This window comes from Asparagus officinalis, chromosome 4 (genome assembly GCF_001876935.1).
Source record: "Asparagus officinalis chromosome 4, Aspof.V1, whole genome shotgun sequence".
Lineage (NCBI taxonomy): Eukaryota > Viridiplantae > Streptophyta > Magnoliopsida > Asparagales > Asparagaceae > Asparagus > Asparagus officinalis.
Genome location: NC_033797.1, coordinates 65,903,357 through 65,915,722, shown reverse-complemented (window position 1 = coordinate 65,915,722; position 12,366 = coordinate 65,903,357). Strand labels below are relative to the sequence as shown.

Genomic DNA, 12,366 nt, shown 5'->3' with positions numbered 1-12,366 from the left:
ACAAACAGGCCTATAGTGGAAAAGTTCATTAACCTCATATTAGACGGATCGAGGTTCACAATCTACTAGCCATAAAGAGTTTGGGTTTCAATATATATAATTAAAAAAAGAACAAAACAAAACAACCCTCACTCGGCAAGAGCATGTTTTTAAGCAAAAAAATTATGAATCTCAACTCTCACCATAATTTTAAGTTATGGTGCAAAATGGTCCTTTGACAAAGCAAAATTGCCATAAATCATGACCTTGTTTAGAGTATGGCATTTCACAAAAAGAATGATATTCCATATTGTTGATTATAGAAAACATGTGACTATGGGAGGAAACAACCAAATAATTAACAAATAGTTGGTTAATTGTTTGACTAACTATTTGGTCATATTTGATTTGGAAGTTCATTTAACACTAAACAAATAATATTTAGTATTCGAGTTCATTAACAAATATAATTTAACTAAATGTATATTCGATTCATTTGCTTATCAAATATTCATTTAAAATTTGAGCACTCATAATTTGTATTGTTACACATATGATGTTATATCTTCAATCCGCTTATACTTTCTACTTAAATTCTATATACTAATTTTGAGAGCCTTAAAATCTTAAATAAGTTTTCTAATGAAATATTCAGATAAAATATATATACATCATAACTATATAATAATTGTCACTTATGAATTTAAATACTATTTAAAAATTAAGTTCTTTAGCAGAATAAATATATTTTTACATTCGATAAATATTCATAAATATTTATCAAATACCTAGTATTCGAATTCGACCTCGAAAAACTCTAGACATGGATATTCGAGTTTGGGTTCGTATTCGATAATTTAAGAGAAATACAAATACGAATATCTTAGCATTCTATTCAATTCATTTATTTACCACTCCTACACGTAACCCCTGAAAATGATATTTCCCCTCAAATAACTTTACTTTTAAGGATTATAAATACCACAATTCATAGGAAATTTATAATAAAAGGTTAACAGAAGTTTTATTTATTTATTAGTATTAGTATTATTTTATTTTATTTGATTTTGGTGACAACAAAAAGTTAACAGGATAGATACGGCAACGGTGCAAGTGATCCATAAAACTACTCCATGAAGTGTTTTTTATTTTTCTCCATGAACTGTTAGTCCAAAGAAATTCCCACAGGCAAAACATAGAAACTAAACATTGCACATCATCAATTTACATTATTTATGGGGAACAAATCAGAACATTAATTATTAACTTATACCTACATCATGTACATTTAAATCTGCATCTTCTTGTTTTCTTGAAGCTGGATGGCTGCATCAAAGCCAAATTCTTTTCCAGGAACAAATATTTGTTCAAGCTCTTCATAGCTCTGCTCAACTCTCAGATCCTTGCTGACCTTTAAACCTTCCTGTAGCATTGCAAAATGACTCATTATACCTATAATTTAAATAGAAAACATCTTTTGAAGGTTCAGAAGATCGGTACACTGATAGCAACATCATAGTTTTAAATTAGCAACTTATTGCAATTCTAGTAACACATACTATGACGATTCTTAGCTCAGTTTTTTTTTTCAAGTTACCAAGAAATGTTTTCATCTCATAGGACCTTTCTATATGCATCAGTAGAGAGAGGAAAAATCCACTTTAAGGTGATATTAATTCCTAAGGAAGCGAGGGAAAGAAAAACGATGGAATCAATGAATTGCATTCCTGTGTTTTTTTACCAGTTATTTATCTCCTTCTTTATCCTTTTCCCCCCAACTCTTCTCTAATGAGGGGCCAAAAGAAAATTTTCCATCTTCCTAGATTGTTAACTAGCCATTCACCAGTAATTAAGTAGCAAAAGGAAAAAGTATTTCCTTTATAGTAATGGTAGCAAGTAATTTGCAATACAAGAAAAATAAGCAGTACCTTTGCGACGCATTCAGCTGTAGTGGAATTGATAATTTTCTTGATTGAGTGCTTAATTAACTTTGGACGGTCCAAGAATGTCAAGGAGGATATCTTTAGGGATCTAAAGTCGAAGAAAACTTCAGTTTGCATGAATACATAAATTAGATAAAGGCGATGGTTCGAGTAGGTAACTTACACCGGTGTATTACCTGAATTTCAAATTGTTCGTGATGCATAGGGAAACACAAACCAAGAATAACAGGGTTAGTTATCTTCTAATAAGTTCCGATAAACAAGATTATCATTACAGAAGAATAAGTAAAGCAAAGAATTTGAAGCATGGAAAGAGCATAAATGATAAATCCGTAAATTGCCTAAAAGAGTCAATTTAGTAAAGGATATTAAGGGGAAATGGCAGAATATATTCTGTTCATGGAGGAATGCCAAAAGAAAATAATACTCTTACAAGATGCTATACAGATCCTATACGAATTTGGATCCTCTCCACTACCAAATCTAGCACTCGCCATACCCCCGATGAATTGAATTCATTACTAATTTGCACTCAAAGAAAAAATCACAATTATCCACTAGATAATAAATGATTGCCATAAGGTAGTGCCGTAGTGGTCTCTCCACTATTTTCTTGGCAGTGGAGAGGATCCGGACCCATGTTAAGCAATCTTCTGTAGATACATAAAAGGAAACCGACTGCCTTTGAGTACTTGCACAAGGGAGAAAATTAAAATAGTACTAATTCCAACATAAGAAAAATATCATAATCTCAGTCAAATTTTTGAAGATACCGCTGAATGATGAAATCGTTTTAGGTTGTGAGGCATGATCACATCAGTATCACATTATCTTCCTCCAAGCAACATACATATTTGACTTCGATCAAAAGTATGTGAAATAACTAAAAGCAAGCAAAGGTACCTCCTTTCAATCTTTTAAAACCAGGAATAGGTTGTGCAGCCTCTACTAGCTTGGAGAAAACATCATCGAAGATAGCTTGTGTCTTTGAACCAGATGCATCAACTCTCACCTGCTCTTTTATAAGCACATTGCATCAGCTGATGTTCTGATTAAGAAAAACAGGATAGTAGGCCACCTTCATGAAATCGAACAACTATATACCATGTAAGAATTCTATTCTTGAACTTTATCGCAATAAAATGAAATGAAATTACAACAAACATTATAATACCTTTATATCTCTATCTTCATGTGTAAGAGCAAAAACTGTGAAGTCCTTAGATTGAGACTTGGAGTTGGTATCATGTCGAATTTCCAAACCTAATGTGAATTTAAATCAGGATATAAACAGATTATAGAAGCTTAATGAACAGACAATCATTAGGAGATACACGGGGATGACATTATTATTATTATTTTATTGCTTTTCTTTTGTCTTGGGGGTGGGGGGTGAAAAAAAATACATGCCTGGAGATGCTGCACAAACAAGGCTGAAGTACCTGTTACAGATGTTGCGGAGAAAGCATCAGAAGTTTATATAACCTAATAGAGAACTTATTCTCCTAAATTTTGGGTTTCAGATACAAGTATGAATGGTAAACAGAGTATTTACTGAACCGTAAGAAAATACTACCTAAAATCATATATATCAACCAGGAGGAAAGGAAACAAGGATTAAACTTATACAGTTACAATGATATAACATAGAGTTGATCATCCATAGACATTCTCTGAGGATTTTCTGCGGTTCTGGATGGATACTGGAATCAAGGTTTTAAATATCGGATATCGGGGAAATATCGGATGGCCAAAATTCATATCGGATTGCGGATATCGGGGAAATATCGGGGATATGTGGTAAATATCGGAATGCCATAATGAATGTTTGCATACATAGTATAATGCATTAAAATGTAATCTCAACATATGTAATGAAATTTAAGCATACAAAATATGAGTAATATATGTTTAGGATCACTAATCAACCTTCTAAAACAAACAAAAGTGCGAAGCAACGTTGCAACATTCGATCTACTTTTTTTAGGGCAAAATGTCATTTTGATATAATGGGGAAATCTTGATATCTCGCCCAAAAATTCCAAACACGGTATATTATTTTGCAACAAGCTATATAAAAAGATATATTGGTCCACATATCGGCTAATATATCGGCCATATCGGGGATTTATCACTCAAAATAGCCAAAAAGCGGTAAAGTATATTTAAAGACCATATCGGTTGCGGCAAGCCCTGTAAAAGGATATATCGGGGGATATATCGGGCCATGTGGGGGATATTTAAAACAATGACTGGAATAGAAGAATATTTCCTATTATAAACTGTAAGAAGCCTTTAAAGCTTTCAAAATTCCATCTATTCCAATCCAAAAGTTGTGTCAAGAATTACATCAGAAATCTCATTTTGGTATAATTGCTCCAGTAGTTTGTCAGTGATTAAGTCATAAGTCGCGTGGCAGGATACGTATCTTTCAAAGCCAACCATGCACAAAGAAAGATGAAAGGTAAAAGATTGAAAAAAGAAACCTAGTTTGCCTCATCTTCTCTAAAAGCTAACGTGTCAAGATAACAGTGGAACAACAAGAATATTATAGAGAGTGAAAAAAGGAGAGATAGTTCAATCATATAAATCTAATTACTGTAAAAATGTAAAACCAAGGAAGTGTTGCATTACAAGTAAAAAAGAAAAATAATTCCTATGTTAAATGAAAACATTGAACTTTAAAATATTCCTCACCTTCTATGATGTTCCTCAGAAACATTTCTCATATAATTAAAGATTCTCGTCTTCTGCAAGGATTGAACTCTAGTATGAAAGTGTATTCGTTGTTATCGACCCGTTGTCTGCAAAAAAGAAGTCCTCAGACAAAACTAAGGAATAGTCATTGATATGTTAGCAATTTCTCTTTTAGTGTAGGAGCTGCCCATAAGAGCGTTTCTGTCGGGACCTACTCAAAAAATAGCTAATGTATACTGTTCTACACAAACATAACAAATAATGGAAGAGATAGGTCAACTGTATATTTATGACTACATGTAACGAAATTTTATATATGTTAGCAGCAAAATAGTTATATATGTTAGCAACACAACAGAATAATACGCGCCCCGGAAGGAATAAATGAAAATGAAAGAGAAAACAACGACAGAAGCACAAGAATTTAACAAGTTTCAACAATCAATGTGATTACCTACGTCCTCGGAATATACCATAACAATTCCACCACTAATCAACAAAGATTACAGTCAATCTCTAAAACCCTAATCACGTCCCTTTCTCGACTCTATTTTTTCTATTTTTTTGACACAACTTCAACATGCGGCTGATTATAGCATAGGGCTTCAGTCTATAAGGCCGCTGCCAGAGTAGGCACGTTCAATTCTAGGTCCCAGTGCTATGTTTTCTCCATGTAAATCAGGTTTCAGAAACAACAATGCCCCCTAACCATCTCAATTAAACTCTTCAGATTAAAATAAATATATGCCTATTTTAACTGAAGAGAATGCTTTCTGCATTGAGTTCGTAGAATTACTACAACCAAGATTTGGTCAAGAGAAACAAAAATTCGACGAGAAGAGGTAGAATACCTTCTGCTTTCAGATAGCTCCTTTTCAAGTTAATCACAATTTCTCTTTTAGTGTAGGAGCTACAACAGATGCTCCAATTTCAACAGTGTGACGAAGGCATACTAACAAGCAATCTAACAGTACCTGTATTTACCTTCAAATCAACATTGACTTTGCTGTAATTGTCTTAGATGTATAATTATCACTGCTCTCTCCCAATCATTATCATCACTAACCTCAAATTGGACTAGGAATGAACAAGAAAGGGGAAGAAAATAAAGCACTTTTACTCGCCATAATAGGTATCAAAATCTTACTGCAGATATTAGGGGGGAAACTCTATAGTTGCATGCATAAGTGCAATCCCATTACACACAATAAGAAATTAAATAATAAACCTCTAACTACTAGAAGCAATTGATGTACATGTCTTATGTGCGTATTTTCATCAGAAAAAGCTCTGAATTCAAGAAAAAAGTGTTGGTTTCGGGAGTGGAGAACCAAACCTGGAGTCAAAATCACAAACTGCACAGAAATTCCCTATCGGTCGACCGACACAAGCCCATCGGTCGACCGATGTACCTTCTGCTTTCAGATAGCTCCTTTTCAAGTTAATCACAATTTCTCTTTTAGTGTAGGAGCTACAACAGATGCTCCAATTTCAACAGTGTGACGAAGGCATACTAACAAGCAATCTAACAGTACCTGTATTTACCTTCAAATCAACATTGACTTTGCTGTAATTGTCTTAGATGTATAATTATCACTGCTCTCTCCCAATCATTATCATCACTAACCTCAAATTGGACTAGGAATGAACAAGAAAGGGGAAGAAAATAAAGCACTTTTACTCGCCATAATAGGTATCAAAATCTTACTGCAGATATTAGGGGGGAAACTCTATAGTTGCATGCATAAGTGCAATCCCATTACACACAATAAGAAATTAAATAATAAATTTCTAACTACTATAAGCAATTGAGGTACATGTCTTATGTGCGTATTTTCATCAGTGAAAGCTCTGAATTCAAGAAAAAAGTGTTGGTTTCGGGAGTGGAGAACCAAACCTGGAGTCAAAATCACAAACTGCACAGAAATTCCCTATCGGTCGACCGACACAAGCCCATCGGTCGACCGATGTGAAGCCAAGAAAAACTACAGGAGTTTTGGGTCGGTTGACCGACGGGCTTGCCCCGGTCGATCGAAAAACGTGCACGAGAACCCTGTAGAAAACAGAGTTCTGGACGGTCGGCCGAAGCTGCTATCGGTCGACCGATGGTGATCAACCAGTCGACCGATGCAATGCTATCGGTCGACCGAAGTCGAGCCTGACAGTTTCTGATTCGGGTTGGATTCTGTTTTTGGGTTGTGTATATATATGTTTACTAAAATATTTTTAGGGTTATGTGAGAACGTCTTTGAGAGGGTTTTGACGGTATTTTGAGATCAGAGATCTTAGAGAGAGTGTGGCCTATTACGAGCATTGTAATCTTCTTCAATTAATCAAAACTTTCTGTAGCTCCCGAGAACGTAGGCACGTTTGCCGAACCTCGTTAAATCTGATATTTTCTTCTTTTGTTCGTTCTTTCTTGTAAGTTTTCTTTTATTTGCTGTGATTTCTTACTTGCCTACTCTTGACATAAGATCCGAAAGGGCACGGATTGTCGTTTGTGTGTTCAACCCTAACAACTGGTATCAGAGCTTCGTTCGACAAAAGTTTGTGTTTTGAAAGAGATGGCAGAAGAAATCAAATCAAAGATCGAGAAGTTTGACGGATAAGACTTCGCCTACTGGAAGTCACAGATGGAAAACTATATATACCAGCAGAATCTTTACCGTCCGTTGATGGAAAAAGCTAAAGGAAAGAAGAAAGAGGAATCAGACGAGGACTGAGAAATACTGAATCGGAAGGATCTAGGGCAGATTCGGTTGTCGCTTGCTAAATCGCTCTCATAATATTTTGAAGGAGAAGACGACGGTGGGGCTTATGAAAGCGCTCGTGAAGATGTACGAGCAACCGTCAGCCACAAATAAGGTGCATCTCGTCAACACACTCTTTAACCTCAAGATGGTAGAATGATACTCCTTCATGTTGCATCTCAGCGAGTTCAACACGATCGTTGATCAACTTATCTCCATCGACATCACATTTGATGATGAAATACAGGCCCTATGGATTCTATCACAGTTATCGGATAGTTGGACAGATTACGTGACCGTAATTAGCAACTCGACGGGGAAGGAGAAGTTAAAGCTGAGCGAGATTGTCAGCATGATTCTATCCGAGGAGGTTAGAAGAAAATCGTCTGAATCAGAAGGTTCAGGCAGGAGGCTCATATCGTGCAAGATGCTTTGATCCTTGCTATGGACAGCGACTCCAACTCATAGGTTATTGATTCATGAGCCTCATTCCATACCACTACTAATAGAAAGCTTCTTCGGAACTATATAGCAGGGGACTTTAGAAAAGTATAATTGGGGGACAACGAGCCTTATAGTATTATTTAAAAGGCGACATGCAGATTCAGATGAAGGGTTCTAAGTTGAATTTGAAGAACGCCAGATATGTACCGAAACTATCGAGGAATCTTATTTCGTTTGGCCAGCTTGGAACGAAATGCTATGTTTCAACATTCACCGGGGATTCGTGGAAGATCTCCAACGGTACTATGATGGTTGTCCGCGTTAACAAAACATGAACTCTCTACCTTACTTCACATGTGAGTGACACCCTCGCAGTTGTAACTGGCAAGGAGAGTGCAGATCTGTGGTACAGTAGGCTGGGACACATGAGTGAGAAGGGTATGAAGATTCTACACTCACAGGGAAAGCTAACCCGCATCGATTCAGTTAAAATTGGTGTTTGCGAGGATTACATCTATAGAAAGCAGAAGAGGGTCAGCTTTCCGAAAAGTAAAAGACCACCTAAAGATCAGAAGCTAGAGCTTGTCCATACAGATATTTGGAGTCCAGCTAGCATATCTTCTCTTGGCGGTTCGATGTATTATGTCACATTTATCGACGATCACTCGAGGAAGGTGTGTGTATACTTCATGAAGCACAAGTCAGAGGTGTTCGGGATCTTCAAAAAGTGAAAAACCATGGTAGAGAACGAGACAAATCTGAAAATGAAGTGTCTGAAATTAGATAATGGTGGAGAATATGAGTTGGATGAGTTTAAGAAGTTCTGTGGTCTAAACGATATTCGTTTAGAGAGGACTACTTCAGGGACACCGCAACAGAATAGCATTACAGAGAGGATGAACAGGACGTTGACAGAGTGTGAGAGGAGCATGCGTTTACATGCAGGTCTACCTAAGATGTTTTGGACGGACGTGGTGCATTCGACAGCTTATCTGATTAATCATGGGCCATCGATTTCATTAGATTTTAGGATTCCAGAAGAGGTTTGGAGTGGTAAGAAGATTAATCTCTCACATTTATGAGTATTTAGTTACGTGACATATGTTCATATCAGTGACCATGTCAGGGACAAGCTAGAAGCTAAGTCACAGAAGTATACATTCATTGGATACGATATTGATAAGTTCAGATATCGTATTTGGGATGAGAAGAATAGGAAAATCATCAGGAACAGAGATGTGATATTCAATGAAGAGGTGATGTACAAGGACATGGATAATACCAATGATAGCCAAAGCAGTGGGAGCAGCACTAAGGATGTATGTGGATCTGAGTACATGGATTTGGAAGAACTTCTAGATGAGAGAGACGGTGTCAGTTCTGACCGAAAAACGAAAAAGACTCCAGGTACAGAGACTACTACCCATGACGTGGAGCTTAGGAGGTCATTCAGGATACCCAAATTGATTCCCAGATATCTTTCATCACTTGATTAATTACTTTTGACAGATAGTGAAGAACCAGAATGCTATAAGGAGACTATGTAAGTTAGTAAATCTCAGCAGTAGGAATATGCGATGCAAGAAGAGATGAATTCTCTCCACTCGAACGAGACATGGGAGTTAGCCCAACTACCTGCACAGAAAAAACCTTACATAATAAGTGGGTCTACTGAGTCAAGCAGGAGAGTGATGGAAGTAAGAGGTACAATGCCAGATTAGTTATGAAAGGGTTCCAACAGCGGGAAGGAATGGACTATACGAAAATATTTTCCCCCGTCGTGAAGTTTACAACCATTAGAATGATGTTGAGCTTAGTAGCTACTAAAAATTTCTATCTTAAACAGTTAGATGTGAAGACTATCATTCTTCGTGATGAGTTGGATGAAAAAATCTACATGAAGCAACTTGTTGGCTTTGTAGAAGAAGAAAAAAAAGAGATGGTGTGTAAGCTCAAGAAAAGCTTGTATGGTTTAAATCAGGCTCCGAGAAGTTTGAAACAGGTTCCAAGATAATGGTATAAAAAGTTCGATAACTTCATGCAGAGCAATGGCTATGGAAGATGCAATTCAGATCATTATTGCTACTTCAAGAGGTTCAAGTCTAGCTATATCGTGTTATTATTATATGTTAATGACATGTTAGTTGCAGGATCGTATTTAGAAGAGAAAAATAAATTAAAAAAGCAGCTAGCGAAAGAGTTTGCTATGAAGGATCTGAGTACAACGAAGTAAATTCTTGGATGTGAATCAGTCGAGATGAATCCGAAGGGACGTTGAAGTTGAGTGAGGCTGAATACATCGAGAATGTTCTTCAAAGATTCAACATGGAGAATGTCAAGCTCGTTGACACGCCCCTTAGAAGTCAATTCAAGTTATCTGAGGAGCAATCGCCCAAGACAAATACAGAGGGGAAACATATGAGCAGAGTGTCATATTCATCAGCCATTAGTAGTCTTATGTACGCAATTGATTTGCACAAGGTCGGATATCACCCATGTAGTAGGAGTTATGAGCAGGTTTGCAAGCAATCCAGGGAAACAACATTGGAAGACCGTGAAGTGGATATTATGATACTTAAGAGGAACTACGAATATGTCACTGTGTTTCAGGAGGAAGAAATTGATACTATAGGAATACGTGGATGCAGATTTCACTGGTGATCATGATACGAGGCGAAGTACCATGGGGTATGTTTATACCTTAGCATCGACAGTAGTGAGTTGGGTCTCATGTTTGCAGAAGATAGTAACATTGTCCACGACTGAGGCAGAGTATGTCGCAGTGACTGAAGCCAGTAAGGAGATAATTTGATTGATCGGGCTCTTTATTGTGATAGCCAGAGTGCTATACACATTGCCAAGAATCCAGTATATCACGCTAAAACGAAGCACATCAATGTACATTACCATTTCATATGCTCGCTGATAGAGGATGAGAAGTTACAGTTGGAGAAGTTTTGGGAAGCCAAAATCCTGCAGATATGTTGACGAAAGCAATGATTATCGAGAAACTAGAGTTGTGCGTAATTTTAGTTGACCTTCACGCGTAGGAGACGAAGGCGAAGCCACACTAAGAGGATAGACGGGATTGCCACGATGATATTGTTTGAAGAATAGAATTTTTCCGGGTAGGAGAAGATGTTTGTGAAGATGGCGGAAGTTCAGGTGAGCTCGTTAATAGCAGTTTGATCTCCAAGTAGGAGATTGTTGGTTTCGGGAGTGGAGAATCAAACCTAGAATCAAAATCACAAACTGCACAAAAATTCCCTTATCGGTCGACCGACACAAGCCCGTTGGTTGACCGATGTGAAGTCAAGAAAAAGTACAAGAGTTTCAGGTCGGTCGACCGATGGGCTTGTCCCGGTGGACCGAAAAACGTGCACGAGAACCCTGTAGAAAACAGAGTTTTGGACGGTCGACCAAAGCTGCTATCGGTCGACCAATGGTGATCAACCGGTCGACCGATGCAATGCTATCGATCGACTGAAGTCGGGTCTGGCAGTTTCTTTATTCGGGTTGGATTCTGTTTTTGGGATGTGTATATATATATTTCCTAAAATGTTTTTAGGGTTATGTGAGGACGTCTTTGAGAGGATTTTGACGGTAATTTGAGATCAAAGATCTTAGAGAGAGTGTGACCTATTGTGAGCATTGTATTCTTCTTCAATTAATCAAAACTTTCTGGTGTGGCTCCCGAGGATGTAGACACGTTTGCCAAACCTCGTTAAATCTGACGTTTTATTTTTTTTTCGTTCTTTCCTGCAAGGTTTTTTTATTTGATGTGATTTCTTGCTTGCCTACTCTTAACACAAGATCCGGAAGAACACATGTTGTCGTTTGTGTGTTCAACCCCAACAAAAAGGAGATTAGTTGTGTCAAAATGAGGGTAACTCAAGTTCTATAATTTTGAATGATAAATTGATTTTGAAAGGAAAGAACCAAAATTTTTAGAGCTAATGGATTCAAATCAAAACAAGATTGAAACTTGATAGTCTATCATACCTCAGGATTCAAACCCATGAAGAGAGTTCTAGCAGCCGCCTCCATCTGCTCTCTCTCTCTCTCTCACTCCCAAAAAACCCCAAATAAAATAGAAATACGAACAGTGCCACTCTATCTCCAGCTTACGCTGAGGGCAGTCGTTCCGCTGGAACCGTTTAAGGGACAAATTTTCAAAACCGACCACTTTGGGATTTTAATTGCAAAAAACGACCCATTTCAATCTTATTTATAAAAACCGACCCAGTTGGTTGAAACTGGGTCGGTTTTTAAAAAAAAATTTCCCAAACTTCACGGGAGTTCAACTCCCGTGAAGTTTTGTTATGAGAAAAACTTCACGGGAGTTCAACTCCCGTGAAGTTTCCCAAAAAAAATTACAAAAACCGACCTGTTTTCAGCCCCTGGCTGAAAACAGGTCGGTTTTTGTAAATATTTTCAAAACCGGTTGTTTTTTGCAATTAAAAACCCAAAAGGGTCGGTTTTGAAAATTTGTCCACCGTTTAAGCTTACCATGTTGCGCTGTCTACCCCTGGACATCATCGTAAATAATAGAA

At 37.1% G+C, this 12,366-nt stretch overlaps 1 protein-coding gene and 1 long non-coding RNA gene across 2 annotated transcripts; both read right to left on the bottom strand.

Moving 5' to 3' along the window:
- Positions 1,094-3,369, bottom strand: LOC109838834 (the record flags this gene model as incomplete). Its single annotated transcript, XM_020407258.1, has 6 exons — positions 1,094-1,402; positions 1,908-2,010; positions 2,086-2,098; positions 2,826-2,934; positions 3,097-3,185; positions 3,333-3,369. Coding segments are annotated over 6 exons (486 nt in total), but the record flags the coding sequence as incomplete, so codon positions are not given.
- On the bottom strand, positions 3,424-11,943 carry LOC109837617. Its single transcript, XR_002246340.1, has 3 exons — positions 11,816-11,943; positions 4,620-4,726; positions 3,424-3,625 (listed from the first exon to the last, which is right to left on the bottom strand). It is a non-coding gene; the product is annotated as an uncharacterized LOC109837617 (long non-coding RNA).